The sequence below is a fragment of the Notolepis coatsorum genome, assembly GCF_963971535.1.
Source record: "Notolepis coatsorum genome assembly, chromosome: 16".
NCBI classification, from domain to species: Eukaryota; Metazoa; Chordata; class Actinopteri; order Aulopiformes; family Paralepididae; genus Notolepis; species Notolepis coatsorum.
In genome coordinates this window covers 20,249,251-20,264,464 of record NC_140180.1, presented here as the reverse complement: position 1 = coordinate 20,264,464, position 15,214 = coordinate 20,249,251, and the positions used below count along the sequence as shown (strand labels likewise).

General features: G+C 44.4%; 1 protein-coding gene across 5 annotated transcripts in view; it reads right to left on the bottom strand.

Moving 5' to 3' along the window:
• LOC311243166 (UDP-N-acetylglucosamine--peptide N-acetylglucosaminyltransferase 110 kDa subunit) overlaps window positions 1-15,214 on the bottom strand; it is a 42,627-nt gene that overhangs the window by 11,334 nt on the left and 16,079 nt on the right. For 3 of the 5 annotated variants that reach the window (XM_084332280.1, XM_084332282.1, XM_084332284.1), the window contains 10 exons: window positions 14,290-14,443; window positions 13,047-13,148; window positions 10,639-10,836; window positions 10,023-10,181; window positions 9,805-9,894; window positions 9,031-9,156; window positions 6,563-6,733; window positions 5,900-6,016; window positions 4,698-4,868; window positions 2,180-2,332 (listed from right to left, as the gene is read on the bottom strand). In XM_084332280.1, coding sequence (XP_084188406.1) covers window positions 2,180-2,332; window positions 4,698-4,868; window positions 5,900-6,016; window positions 6,563-6,733; window positions 9,031-9,156; window positions 9,805-9,894; window positions 10,023-10,181; window positions 10,639-10,836; window positions 13,047-13,148; window positions 14,290-14,443 — 1,441 coding nt within the window. The remainder of the gene's footprint in view (window positions 1-2,179; window positions 2,333-4,697; window positions 4,869-5,899; window positions 6,017-6,562; window positions 6,734-9,030; window positions 9,157-9,804; window positions 9,895-10,022; window positions 10,182-10,638; window positions 10,837-13,046; window positions 13,149-14,289; window positions 14,444-15,214) is intronic. The other 2 variants (XM_084332281.1, XM_084332283.1) reach the window with 1 other exon arrangement.

Genomic DNA, 15,214 nt, shown 5'->3' with positions numbered 1-15,214 from the left:
ATATTTGTACTGTATTCCTTTTACTGTATATTTAATTCTATCTTATCATTCTCACAACACAACACCCCCTCTAATGGAACATTCCAGTGGATGTGCGTTGCGTCACACTCTGTGGCCAATCTGCGCATGTGCATGGGGAAGTCTTTTTCGCTGCCAATTTAGTTCTGATCGATTAGGAATGTCTCGCGCCGTGTTCTGCGCCGTAGCTGCAATCACTTAATGTCAAGGCTCTCATCCACATTCATTAATTTGACCCCCCCCGCAATCTCCTCCCCGATTTCAGAATCCCGGAAGTGTTGCGGTGGTCTATTGGGAGGTGTAGTGGTTAAGTCATTGCCGTTTTTTGTGTTCCACCCTCTGTGGAACACAATGCATTTCCCATTTCTAGATCGTCTTGTTTAAAACAAATAAAGCATTAACATTTGCATGGTGTACCCTTCTGTGCTTATTCATACACAATCTATAGCTCAACATGAAAATATTCGCAATTAATCATAAAAAATAAATCGCCAAATTTTATTTCAACTAAAAATGCTTAACACTTTAACTGACACACACGAGATATCTCGGGTTTATTTTTATGTGGTTGAAAGCCACTCACGAGATTTCTCGGAATTATTATTATTTTATTTTTTTAGCGATATGAAATCATATTGCATCACGCGAGCCTACCCGAGTATACACGAGGACCGCCGGAGATCATATGTGGAAAAAAGCGCCCCCTATCGTCTTTCAGATGACATAAGGGATTTTGGAATGGACTCAATGAAAATGGATGGGGAAAAAAATCCGGTACTCCACATTTTCCAGTCCACTGATCCAGCCGGGGTTACCACAGTTCATTCTGGAGCCTCTGAGCCCCGCTGATCATGGAGTTCTACTGTATCGCGTTGGATCTATACACTTATCGATTTTTTCGAATGGTGATCAGGAATTGGAATATACCAGTTGGATACCATCTGATGTCAGGTAAGGACTCTATGTTATCAGTGTTAGGATAATCAGACTAATTTTGATGAAGTTATAAGCTGTTTTGTGAAATGGGCTCTTTCGGTTTCACTGTAAAAGTCCAAGAGGAAATCAACGCGGCGATTATCCGTGCGCGGCCCGAATGTGCTTGCGTGCACGTATAATATTGATCATCTAGCGTTTATTTGAAAACGATTCATAAAAAGGCTGACGAATATCAACGTTGTGGAATATTCCAGTAAAAGACGATTTTCATAGAACGGTCCAGAATGGGCTGTTTTTTTTATCTCAAAACGGGTGCTTTTCTAAATGCTCTGAAACGGAAATGACGCGATAAAAAACCAATCTGCCTTGACAGCACTGACTGGAAAATAGTCTTTGATAATGCGATGGGCAGATTAGACACATAGCCATAATTTAAAACATAGATTAGGCGATATTAACGTTAACATTGGCGCCGATGGTGGCATTCAGGGGGTAAAAAGGAAAACCCGGCGTGGCACTCAAAGTGTTAAGAAATAATGTTAGTGACAGAAGGGAACTCATTTTGTGCAAAAATGGAAAGCTTTTCAATTTCCATGCGGCAGAATTGTTACAATAGCAGATAATCCATTTTCCCAATGATAAATCCCTATACGGGTGGAACAACCAGTGACGTCAGACTACACCTGCCCATTCCCTTCCTGGTCGTTGCGCCCATTGCCCCACTGTCGGCCTGGGGAGGGTATAGAACTACCACATGCCTCCTTTGATACACGTGGAGTCGCCAGCCGCTTCTTTTCACCCGACAGCGAGGAGTTTCACTGGGGGTACGTAACGTGTGCAGGCAGAGGTTCACGCTATTTCCCCCTGACACCCTCCCTGCTGAACAGGCGCCCCGACAGACCAGTAGGAGTCGCAGTTTACCACGACCAGGACACACACCCCACTGGCTTCCCACCCGCTAACACTGCCAATTGTGATAGTAGGGATGACTGACCAAGCCGGAGGTACCGCTGACCGCTGGATTCGATCCCAGAGTCTCTGCGGTGGTAGGCGAGTACTGCTTAGTACACTGCGCTACCCAGCCGCGCTAGACCATCACATTATTTTGACTACAAACAATAGGGAATGTGCAAATCTCTAGCAACAGAAATAAACAATCCAAGCAGCCACAAAATAACGACTCTGCATGTCAGAGAGCGCAGTGTAGCTTTCGGACTGAACGTACGTTGGCCCACATCTGCAGGGTCGGGGGGTCGATCTTGTAGAGCTGGTTGAAGTTGCAGTAGACGATGGAGTCCTCCGGGAGGCCGTACTGGGAGCGGGTCGTCACCACGATGGTGCGAGGCACCTCCTCTCCGGTGGCAGCTTTGTTGTTGATCTAAAACAAGTGGAGAAGACGGCGTTAAGTGAAAGATATTCCCGTCTCCTCTTCCCCGCTCGCTGAGTGACGGGTAAGGATGCGCCAACATGGGAATACTCCCCAAGATGTAGCACTGAACGGCACAGGAAGTCGTTCATTCCGACAGCCATCAGACTTTATAATGCATCACTGTGCCTCACTGCATCACTGAGCACAGGGTGACAGTACCATCTTCCTGAACTCTTACGTTTAGACCGACATAGTACAATTTTACACTTAGTGTATATTCTGGATATTCTTTACTGTATATTTTATATTAGAATGTAACATAGGAAATGTATATCCCGGACCATATTTTACTCTTAGGCTATTTGTATTCGTGACTTTGTTTTGTCTACCTAAATGTTTACCGTTTACTGTGAGCGATTTGTAGTGCCAAATTTTCCTCGGGATGAATAAAGTATTTCTATTCTATTCTAACACCGCTTTCTCACCCCCATGCCTATTCATTATTTGCTTTATAAAAAAAAGATAAAAGAAAAAAAGAAAAAAAAATACGTTTTGCAGTTGAATTGTTCTACAGTATATGGCTTATGGCATCAGATCACCGAACCTGATTATGCTACCAGTGTTGTGTGTATTGCAGGGTTTCCGTTGTCCGGTAATTACCGTTTTTTTTACCGGGGAAATCTGTTGAAGTCCGACATAATTAAATAAAAAATAATTCCCTCCAAGCACAATTTGAATTGTATTAAAATAGTTACATTTGTTTCATTGTTGCTTCACCAAGCAGGTCTAATAATGACAACGATGTGTGTTCCTATATCATATCACGCGCACAGCAAGTTTGCAGCGCGACCTGTGGTTTGCTGATGAGAATGGCAGGGCGGGAGCTTGATGCTTGTTGTGCCCGCACAGTGCAATACTCCAATTCAGCCATTGGCAATTCAGCCATTAGGTGGGTGGCGCTGCTGAGCGGTTCCCAGACCGCCGGACCTGAGAGCGCCGCTGGCTCTGCGGTTGCATACTATTGGGATTAGTTTATCGCTTCGTTGGGAGGCGGAAATAGATTTCAGTGAACCCCACGATAATGTTGCCGTCTCTCTGCCAAATTTCTCAGTTCTTCGCTTGATATAATTAATACAAATGTCCAATATAACGGAATTCGTTAGCTATAACAGACTGCTGTTTAATGTCGGGCCGACTGCCCACAGACACCTACCGGTATTTGATTTCAAGTCAGCAGCAGCACGGAGTCTCGAGGGACTTATTTTATTTAGAATATAATTACTGTATACGCAAAAGTAGCCTAGTTTTAAGTTAAAATATTATAAATCGACATTCCTTGAGGATGTCATTCTTTATATAGCCTGCCTATCAATTGTTTTTAAGCTCAATAAACTGAACGGAATTTCTCACATTTGCCCGGGAGATTGAAATCTTGCAGGACACGGAGACCGGCACCAATATTTTCTAACGGAAACCCTGGTGTATTGGAACACCCCTAATGAAAGGTGCAGTCTAGAACGACTTACGAACGCACTACTGAGAAAGAAGCCACTGGTGACTGAGCAGGTGGCGTGTTGTGAATAAATGGTGACGCCATGGCGTTGAGAATAGTTCTAAAGCCCAAAACCGCAGTGTTCCCCTCACCAGCAGCCTCCCCGTCCAGCACTCCATACCTGTAAGGCCACAGTCCCGGACACTACAACCTCTTCCACTGAAAATATCTGCAAAAAGCAACGCACTATAAATGAACGGACGCTCACGCCGATGTTATGGACGTTGCGTTGTTATATTCACATCTTCCAGCGCCAGTCTTGTGTTTTGACACATTACGAGTCGTTTAGCTGACACTTCTATCCAAAGTGACTTACAGATCGTGAACAACACGTCAGCAGGGGGGGGGGTACATCTCGTTGTTCGTCAAATAATATCGAGCTCGAGCGGCAATGGGAAGCCAGTGCAGCACTCTAAGAAGTGGGGTGATGCGGGCTGGTAGGTTGGAGATCAGGCGGGCCGCTGCGTTCCGTGTGAGTTGCAGTGGCTTGGTGGCGGCAGCCGGTGGCCCAGCTAGCAGTGCATTGCAATCGTCGAGGCGAGACATGACTGCTGGTAGCAGGAGTTGGGTGCGGATGGATATAGATGTGTGGATACCTGTGTTTTTTGTCCAATTGTTTTGTAGCAGTTGTGGCTGGGGGGGGTAATTGTTTGTTTTCCCATGTCCATCTTGTTGGGTCCTAGTTTTGGTTCAAGCGCTAAAAAAAACGGTTACCTTTGGATACTTGATAAGAGGGAGACATTTTGCTGGACTATAACGATCTGTTCATTTCCCATTTGGGCTGTGGCGGTTCACCACGGCAGAGGAAACGGCGTGTGATACCTGTGTGGTGGCCAGGCCGTTGCTGACGGTGAAGCCGTTGATGGTGACCTGGATCTGTCCCTGGTTGATCATGTTGATGATGGCCTCAGCGGCGGTGTTCATGGGGATCACAGGCATGGACAGAGCTCCGTTGGTGTCTCCGGACGTGTCCTGGCTGTTGTCGCACTTCATCTGGCCAAAGAGAGACAAGATAAGATATTCCTTTATTGATCCCCTTGGGGAATATGAGAGACAAGAAACGGGGGAAGAAACTGCTCTATTGCACTATTTTATTCTGTCTAATTTCTACGATTGTTGCACTGTAAATGAGAACTATTTTATTGCATTATTTTATTCTGTCTATTTTATACTCATTTTATGTCTGCACTTTATGCATTGCTTTTATTTGGTCAATTCTCTGCTCATTTTATGCCTGTCTATATTTATGCCAATTCTATACAGATTTTACACCTATGTCTATTTTGTGTCTACATCACTGCTGTGAAGCACTTAGGGCTCCAATCCTTGTATGAAAGGTGCTATACAAATAAAGTTTATTATTAATATTATTATTAAGAATGTTATTGACCGTCAACAGATTACATGGTGATTCATATATTTCATTATGCATCAATTCATCCCCATCGCTTTTCTTTTATATAAAAATGGTTTTTGAGATACTTCTCAAGCCCCTCCCCCCTTTCATCATCCTCGAATCACAACAGCTCCGCGTTGCCCTTTAACTTGGACATGCAACCGAAATAATTCGAAAATGAAACGTAAGTGTAACCATGGCCTCAGACACACACACACAAACATAACACTCATGCGGCAACCGCTAAAACAATCCCTTTAAACAAAATGTCACTTTAAAAAATAGAAAGTCACAGGAAGGAGGTACTGTATAGTATAGTTTAGATACATTAAGAGTTAAAATTGTAAATTGTATATTGTATAGTAGTGTATATAGGAACCAGTTTCTCAGGAACTTAGCATGTCTTTTTTTTTACCATGCATATCTTGTGTCTTACCTTATTTTTTTTATTTTTCTATGCCTATTTTATTTTTATTATTGTACTTTGCACAATCAATGCGGGCATGACCACCCACATTTCACTGTATGCCCTGGTATGTATGTGACAAATAAACCTCTTGATTCTTGATTCTTTATATACCATCAGAAATAATCACTAGGACCGATGGGTTTCACCTTCCTGACTCACCTTCACCACCTTCACGTCTGGCAGACTGTCCAGGAAAGCCTTCAGGTCGATGCCGTTCAGCACGATGCGATTGTCAAAGATGTGTCCATTAGACTTGAAGTCAATCACTGCCTTTTTCTGTCGGGTCACACAAAGAAAAAGCATGTTGATGCCTGAATGACAGCATTGTCTATTAGATGCAGTACAACGAAAAGAGGTTTGGCATCCAACCAGAGTGCTGATGTAGCAGTAAAGTGCAACAGCGATATATACAATGTACAGGTGATTAAACTTAGTGTAGTGCTAATCAGATGTATGTACAGAGTTGTAGTAGAATATGTAGTGATACAGGTATAAAGAAAGTGATACATATATCTGACACTCAGATATATATATATATATATATGCAGTAAATATATAATATTAGTGCCATGCTCAGAGCACCAAGCACTCCACCCGTTGAGCTACAAACCCATCTCATCTCAAACCCTGCCCTCATTGCGTCGCAACGACTGTTGTGATTGGAGGATCGAAAAAAAGAGGAGGGGGGCTTGGGACAGGTCCATTTTTACATTTATTTAAGATAAATGTCAAATTAATAAATACAAAATGTATATTTAAAAACATTGACACTGGACTAATAAACAAGTGAGAATTTAAGCAAAAAGGATTATTTTGTCTCACCTTGAGGTGAGGGAACATGTTGGCGTGGTCTCCGATGAAGAACGTGTGGGGCATGAAGGCGAGCTTCTCGGAGAACTGCTCGGCCACCTCGAAGGGCGACGTCTCCTTGTCAGAGATGAGGTAATCCATGAAGGGAGCACCACTGGTCCCTGGATAGCCCAGCCACATAGACTGATGGAGAAGAGGAAGGGCCGATAAGTAAGAGACGGGACCGATCGCTGAACCTATACGTGGCGCTAGGATGAAAATTTATAATTTGCTACACAACAACAATCAACTGGGATGTAAGGTAATCAGGAAATATATGTCATTTGGGATATTATTCTGTCAACTATACTAACTAGACACATGGCTCTCCATGCCCCAGAGTCGGTGGACAAGTGACCACCATTTGCAACGTACAGCCTAGGGCTGGGCGATATGGCAAAAAATCATATCGCGATAACGATATGATAATGTTATCATATCACTCGATATCGATAATTATCGAAATTGTTATAAGTAAATTCTTTTTTTTTTTATTAAAAATAAATAAAAATTTAAACAACAGATGTATGTTTATTTTGCAGCAATTCTTTGTCGTTGCCGCCATCTTTAGTGTTACATCCCCTCACACTCCAGTTCTCAGGCTGCAGCTGGTTTAAAGGCGAAAGTAAACCGGCTTCTCTGCTGGCTGTGGCTCCAGGGGAGTTGAACAGTTCTGGCTCTGCTAGTTTCTTTTCCATCTTTTGGCGCTTTTTTGGTGGACAAACCACTGCACATGTGCACCGTGACTCGTGACTGGAGTCTAGCTCTGCTAGCACACATAGCCTACTGTGTACAGACGGTTTCAAACTGTATTTTAAATTAGAAAGCAAACAAAATAAATGGACAAGAGAAAAAGAAATCTCAATTTGGTCAGTATTGTCATTTGGACAAGCAAAGCAATTACTTTAAGTTGCAGGCAAGAAAGACAAGTCTGTCCACTGTCTCTGGTTTTAAAACTGCCCTGTTGCAGGTCAAAAAAAAAATAAAAAAAAAATAGATTTTTTTTTATATCGATTATTAACACTTTGACTGCCATGAAACGTCTTTTGACGTCATTGCGGGCCATGCTCAAGTTGCCGGAGGACGCTGTACAGCGTCCTTATATCAATATTTCAAAAATCTGCGATCTGATTCATATGTCCCCTCCGCTGGCCTGAGATCCACCAGCAGGACCCACTGAGCTCTCTGGCGGTTCAGGAGCGCCATCTGGTGGCCGATCGGCGCAATCGCCAAACAGGATGTGCCATAGAGGTTGTGCTAGACGTCCGTAGTACTTCCGGGCGCTCGCTATAGGTCATGGGACTCTGGCTCGTCACGCTACACAGTGATCGATTGGCAATAACTCGATAAACAACATGATTTGGACGTATATACCATTATACAAGCTGGAGATGGACCGGGTAAAAATATATCCCATAATGATAAGATTTCTACTCTACGATGATCGCCCAACGGCGCGCGGAGACTGGGGTGAGTTTCAGCGTGTAACGTTACCGTCTTCGATACTAACTGCTATTATCAACATTTGACCCACATTAGATGATTGGTATAACGCTGCCCACGGAATTATAAGCGCCCCCTCGCCCATCCGGTCAACATCAGATGACGTGTAGTAACTTCTAGAAGTACGTCTAGTTGGAATTTTTTATATCGCGCTGATTGCCATCAAACTGTATTTCATCATCAATATAATGCATTTGGGGCTATATATCACGTTCTGGAGAAAGCTGCAGAAAGAGATGAAAACATACTTATACATTAGACCATACTTTACTATGAATATGTGAATGAAAAAGTTTAACGTTGCTACACAATGAACAATACATATAGGACTTTGAATGGGCCCTAATAATGGCAATGTAGCAATAGAATTTAAAAAGTTATAGCCCTGCAAAGAAGGGGACTTTCTCCATAGACAAATAGAGCCGGCAACCTATGGTATATCATGAATTTAACCCAAGGCAACCAAAGTGTTAAAAAAATATATCGCGATTTATCGTTATCGTTATATCGCCCAGCCTTAGTACAGCCTGTTGAAGCCGTAGTTTATAGACATGCTGCTGGTTCCACTCTAAAGCCTTTGGATTCTGTAAATCATTCTGCCCTTAGATTTATCACCGGTGACAGTTATGGTGGCCATCATTGTATCCTGTATGATACGGGTGGGTGGTCCTCCCTGGTAGAGACATGACTTGCACTGGCATCCGTTTCTGCATAAATGACGTTTCCGTCATTGCTGGACTGGAACTCTGGACCTTATCACACTCGCTCTGGTGATTGGCTTACGCTTATGTTCCCAAAGAATTTTCACCAAATTAGGAAAATTGGCTTTTAGCTTCTGTGTGGAATGTTTTGCAATGCACCTTATTAAAACTATTTTCTCTTGACTCCTGTAACTTCGTTCCTATTAGATAAAGCACCAACAGAAAAAGCAGGCAGACCTGGATGGGGGCGGGGCGCAGGGCAAACAGCTCATTGCGAGCTCCTTTGGTGTATCCGTTCATGTTGACCAGGATGTGGACTCCGTCCTGGTGGATGCGGTCGGCTGCCTTGCCGTTGCAGGGGATCTGGCACGAGGAGGAGGAGTGTTGAATTAAGAGATGAACAGGAATGAAACAACGACCACACACCCAACAACAGGTGCAGGTCATCGGTTTGGAGACATTTTTCTTTTTGTCATTTACACTGTAAAGAGTCTTTGAGCACTCTATATAATGTACCGTACTTTTCGGACTATAAGCCGCGGCTTTTCCCCCCATTTTTCGACCCTGCGGCTTATATAACGGTGCGGCTTATATGTGACTCGACGTGACCAAACCCGAAAATGTAAAAATCTAAATATTGCTTTTTTGACTGCATTGAAATGTTATTTATCTGTTCCCTTATTTGCTAAACTTAATACAACTTGTAAATGAGTTAATTATTGTTATTTGTCCGACAGTATTGTGTCCCAATGCTAATTACATATGGTAATTAAACATTAAAACACCTGCGGCTTATAGTCCAGTGCGGCTTATATATGTACACATCATTCAATTTAGCTGCTGCGGCTTATAGTCAGGTGCGGCTTATAGTGCGAAAAGTACGGTATTATTAAATTATATACATTTTTTTTTAAATAGAAGAAAACCTGAAGAGTGCACACTTCTCTCCGACTTAAAAGAAAAAGTATATTTGACACGTTTCGGCCTTCGCCTTCATCTGTAAACACCCACCTGAGAGAGGTCTGTGAAGTGGTGAGCCTCCGCTACTACTTTGACACGGAAGTTGGTGCTGTCGTCGGGACTGAGGGCGTAGCAAAACACCTGGAGAGGAAAGCACAACGACCGCCTTGACATTTCAGCGGACAACCCTCCCGACAACTTTTTAAAACCCCACCACTCGTAGAATTGAAAAACAAGTGCAACATAGCCGCCGGTGAGCCGTAACGCACCTCAAACTTCTCAGAGTTGTGCATGCCAGGGATGGACTGCATCAGGTGGGAGGTAGGGTGGTTGCCAAAGTCGGAGCTGACGTAACCCACACGTAGACGGCCCCCGCTGGCCTTCAGGTCCTTGGGGTGCTCGTAGGCGGGTTTGTGCAGGGCGTTGATCTGTGGAACAAGCGGTGGTATAAAAACACAGCCCAACGGGACAGCCAAAGCAGGGTGGACAAACACAAACTTCATTCTCTATTTGGAGTACATCTTTTAGACTCTTATTAGGACTGAGAATAATCAAGTCAAACCACTGTCATCACATCAATCTCAAATGATAACTTATTATTGTGACTACAATTCTTGTCCAGTCTTAAATGGCATCTAATAACCACATCCTCATCCCTGCAAGCAATCTGCCACCAACCGCCAGCTTTAGCTCGTCTTTCACTCCCTTGGTCTCAAAATAAGACCCTTACGCGCTACACAGGGGGAAACATTCCCTCTGGCCAGTGACCCCCCGCCCCCCATCAAATCACCCCTTACCTAACCCATGTCCCCTGCAGGCAGCAGCAGCCATCACCAGCCAGCACCTTCCAAAGCCATAAAAATGTATGAGAAAAATTGTACTTGCTTTCATCAGTGCGTGTACCTTGTCCAGGCAGAGGTTGCCGTGGCGCTCGGCGATGGCCTTGCGGAAGCCGTGGGAGAGCGGGTAGAGCATGCTGTGGTGGGGGTGCACCGACGGCAGCCGGTTCTTATCCAGCTGGTCTGCCACGATGCTCACCAGCTTCTTCATGCGCTCATCATAGTCCGTCCAGTCGCACACGATCTGGAAGAAGAGGGAGACGTGGTAAAACAGACAAGACAATAAGACATTTCATCATTTGTAGTTTTGGGGTAGAGATTTGAACCTCTGAAAAAAGGTTAAAATAGCATATTATATACATTTAGAACAGAGTACATAACGTGCCCAAATAGGAAATCCGTAACCCTGGAACGGAACATCTCCCACCCCTCTCTATTTAAGTCTCTTCCTCAGTGTTTTCTAGCTGGCCACAACGAGAGCACTCCTCTCAGCCAAAGCTCATTTAACCCACATGTATTTGTATTAATTGTTTTTACTATTAAACTTATTTTGATCAGAAGATCCGTGTACGATATAATTGATAAATCATAATCCACCACAAAAGATCCATTTTGTTGTGGTGGTCCGGTCCTCTCACCAAATGTACCTACAAAGAAGCATCTTCTAATCTTAATTTTGGTTACATTTGGTTTCACAAGTTGTGTGTGTGTGTGTATTTGGTGAGCATTTGCAGGTGACAATTCTTGCAAGTATTCATTCATTCATGATCATTCATTCATTAATTTCCGAGTAGATAACCAGGTTTCTCCCTGAGTGCACACAGAACAAGAGAAATACAGTACAGTGTGTCAGGGCGTTGAAGTTCTGGTTTACATTTACATTTTGTCATTTAGCTGACGCTTTTATCCAAAGCGACTTACAAGTTCTGTACGACAAGCCATCAGGAAGGGCACAACTCTATCAGCTGAGCAACAATGTTCATCTAAGTGTTGAGTGCTACAGTGTAGGTTAGTTTATTAGGACAAGTGCATGACAGTATGGTTAGTTAGGGTTAGATCATTTTTTTTTCTTTTCTTTTTTCTTTATTTTTTTTTAATTCAGATAATGGTTGAAGAAGTGCGTCTTTAGTCGACGGCGAAAGATTGGACGTGTTTCGGCTGTCCTAACTGGGGTGGGTAGTTCATTCCACCATTGTGGGGCAAGGATTGAAAATAGGCGGCTTCTCTTTGATGACCCTCCCGGAGCTTGGATAGGAGTAGGTCTGAGGCGGCCAGAAGATGCAGAGCGTAGGGGTCTTGAGGGTGTGTAGTTAGAGACCATTGACCGGAGGTAGGCGGGAGCAGTTCCCTTTGCCGCACGGTATGCTAGGTCGAGGGCCTTGAAGCGGATTCGTGCAGCAATGGGGAGCCAGTGCAGGTCCCTAAGAAGTGGGGTGACATGGGCCGACTTCGGTAGGTTTGAGATCAGGCGGGCCGCTGCGTTCTGAATGAGTTGAAGAGGCTTAGTGGCAGTGGCCGGGAGGCCAGCGAGCAGTGCGTTGCAGTAGTCGAGGCGGGAGATGACTGTTGATTGGACGAGGAGTTGGGTGGCTTCTTTTGTCAGGAAGGGTCGGATCCTTCTGACGTTGCTCAGGAGGAATCGGCAGGTTCTGGTTGTCGCTGCGATGTGAGCAGAGAAGTTCAACTGGTCGTCGAGGACAACACCAAGGTTCTTGGCGGTCGGGGACGCGGTCACAGCTGCATTCTCGACTGTGATGGAAAGGTCGGTCAGGGGGGAGGATTTGGCCGGCAGGTGGAGCAATTCTGTTTTGCTTAGGTTCAGTTTGAGGTGGTTGGTCGTCATCCAGGCGGAGATGTCGGACAGACAGGCCGAGATCCGCTCAGAGACGTGGATATCTGAGGGAGGGAAGGAGAGGAAGAGTTGAGTATCATCGGCATAACAGTGGTAGGAGAAGCCATGAGACGTGATAATGTTACCCAGTGATTTAGTGTAGAGGGAGAAGAGAAGGGGTCCTAAAACCGAGCCCTGGGGGACACCCGTCCGCAGGGGGCGGGTGGCCGACAGGGTCCCTCTCCATGACACTTGGTAGGAGCGGTCATTGAGGTATGATGACAACCATGTCAGCGCAGAGCCAGCCACTCCCATTCCTGCGAGGGCCGCGAGGAGGATCTGGTGGTTGACTGTGTCGAAGGCTGCAGATAGATCTAGGAGAATCAGGACAGAGGAGAGGCCTTTCGCTTTTGCTAAGTGAAGTGCCTCTGTGACCGCAATGAGGGCTGTCTCTGTGGAGTGACCAGTTCTGAAGCCTGACTGATTAGGGTCTAGGAGGTCATTCTGTAAGAGATAAGCAGTAAGTTGGTTGGATACAGCACGTTCAAGTGTTTTAGAAAGGAAGGAGAGAAGAGAGACAGGACGGTAGTTGCCTATGACGGTAGGGTTCAGGGATGGTTTACCTGTAGGCAGTGTGCCAGGTTGCAGTAGGCATCTGGGAAGTCCGGCTTCAGTTTCAGGGCAGTGCGGTAGGATGCAATGGCCTCTGGGATGTTGCCAGAATCCTGAAAGGTGAAACAAAAAACCAACCATAAAGCAACCAGATGTCGGGGTCGATTGACTGATCCCACGTGCCGCCATCTTTTCTTGACCCTTCAACCAATGACTGTTGCCTTCCTCAGTCAAGCTAAGAGAGGGCAGAGCTTGGGATTGATTACAAAATCAAAACGATGGCAAACTTGACAAATGCCGTCAATATTTGACATATGTTTTGCATTTTACACAGAAGAAATGTAGACCAATGAGAGGGAGTGAAAAGGGTGTGTGGTAGAAACTGTCCCCCCTCCCCCACTAATCGATACCATTCCTTTTTGTCTACCTTGAATACCTTTCCCACCCTCCTCCCAGTCCCACCTTCTAGCCTTCCTTTGCGTCTCACCCCCCTCCACCCCCTCCTTGAATTCAAAAAAATTTCACGGCTAGAGAGTGTTTATAATTTTAGAGGGACATTCGCTTTAAAGCAACCTACGGTACGTACAACTCTTAAACGTATGTGCATTGCAGTTTGTGGGGTATCACTCTGGAATGGTCTGGATGAGAATATAAAATTAAGCAAAAATATCAATACATTTAAAGGTAGCTATAAACAAGCACTTATGGACACATAAGAGAGAGGAGCTTGAGCAGTAATGTGACCCTATTATTTTTTCTCATTTGGATATATAAAAAAAAACTGTACTTTTATTTTATTTTTTATTATTAGTTATATTATTTTTATTAAATTATAATGTCAAATATTGTAAGGAAGGGGCGGGGCTTGATAAGTTGTTTTACTTCCCCCTGTTCCTTCTCGAACACTTATTGTATGGAAATAGTCTTTGTTTTTTAAACTTGTTTTATGTTTCCATGTTCGAGACAAATAAAAATCAAATCAAATCAAATCAAATCAAATCAAATCAAATCAAATCCACCCCCTCCTTGGTCTCCCACCCCCTGTCTCAATCTAAATCCCCCCTCCCTCCCACCTGGTTACCTGGGCCCCACCCCTTCCATCATGTATAAATATCGACGTACACAGTGAATTGGGTCCTCTCAAGCCAACTCCCGTTTTAACCTAATAAATGTGCAACAACCAACTATCTGACCAGCAAATAATTGCCTCAGACATCCACGACAGGTGCTAGTTTCATTCCTGCTCTCCCTTACCTTGTGGATGGAGGCCAGGTTGCTGTGGGCGTCAGCGAAGGCAGGGTTGATCTGGATGGCCCGCGTGTAGCACTGCAGGGCTCCCTGCACATCCTGCATCTCCTTCAGCGTGTTGCCCATGTTGGAGTAGGCATCAGCGAACGTGGGGCTGATTCTGAAAACCAAATAAACACGTCGTATGGGATCAGTAGGGCTGCCGCGGTTACAGCGCTATCGCCATCACGCCCACCGCAGAGTTAAGCTGAATACCGCATCACCGCTGTTTTTTTTATAATAATTATTATAAGTGTATAGCCTATTTTCTTCACGCCATGTGTTCGAAAGTTTCCACTCGCAGTTACGCAGTTAACATTCTGATCGAACCTCAGAACGAGTTAACATTCTGATCGAACCCCAGAACGAGTTAACATTCTGATCGAACCCCAGAACGTGCGTTGCTGCTAGTTTTCGCTTTGAATTCTGCTCTTCAATCAACTCAAAACATGGATCTTGTAGCTAAACCGAATGTTACTTCACCTGTTTGCGAGCACTTTGGCTTTGAACCTGATGAAGAGAAAAGCCAAAGAATGTAGGTGAGGCAAGGCAGTGTGCCGCATTTGCAGCAAGAAAATAAATGTGATGCGAGCCACTCGCAGTTTCGCAGTTAACATTCTGATCGAACCTCAGAACAAGTTAACATTCTGATCGAACCTCAGAACAAGTTAACATTCTGATCGAACCTCAGAACAAGTTAACATTCTGATCGAACCCCAGAACGAGTTAACATTCTGATCGAACCCCAGAACGAGTTAACATTCTGAACGAACCCCAGAACGAGTTAACATTCTGATCGAACCCCAGAACGAGTTAACATTCTGATCGAACCCCAGAACGTGCGTTGCTGCTAGTTTTCGCTTTGAATTCTGCTCTTCAATCAACTCAAAAC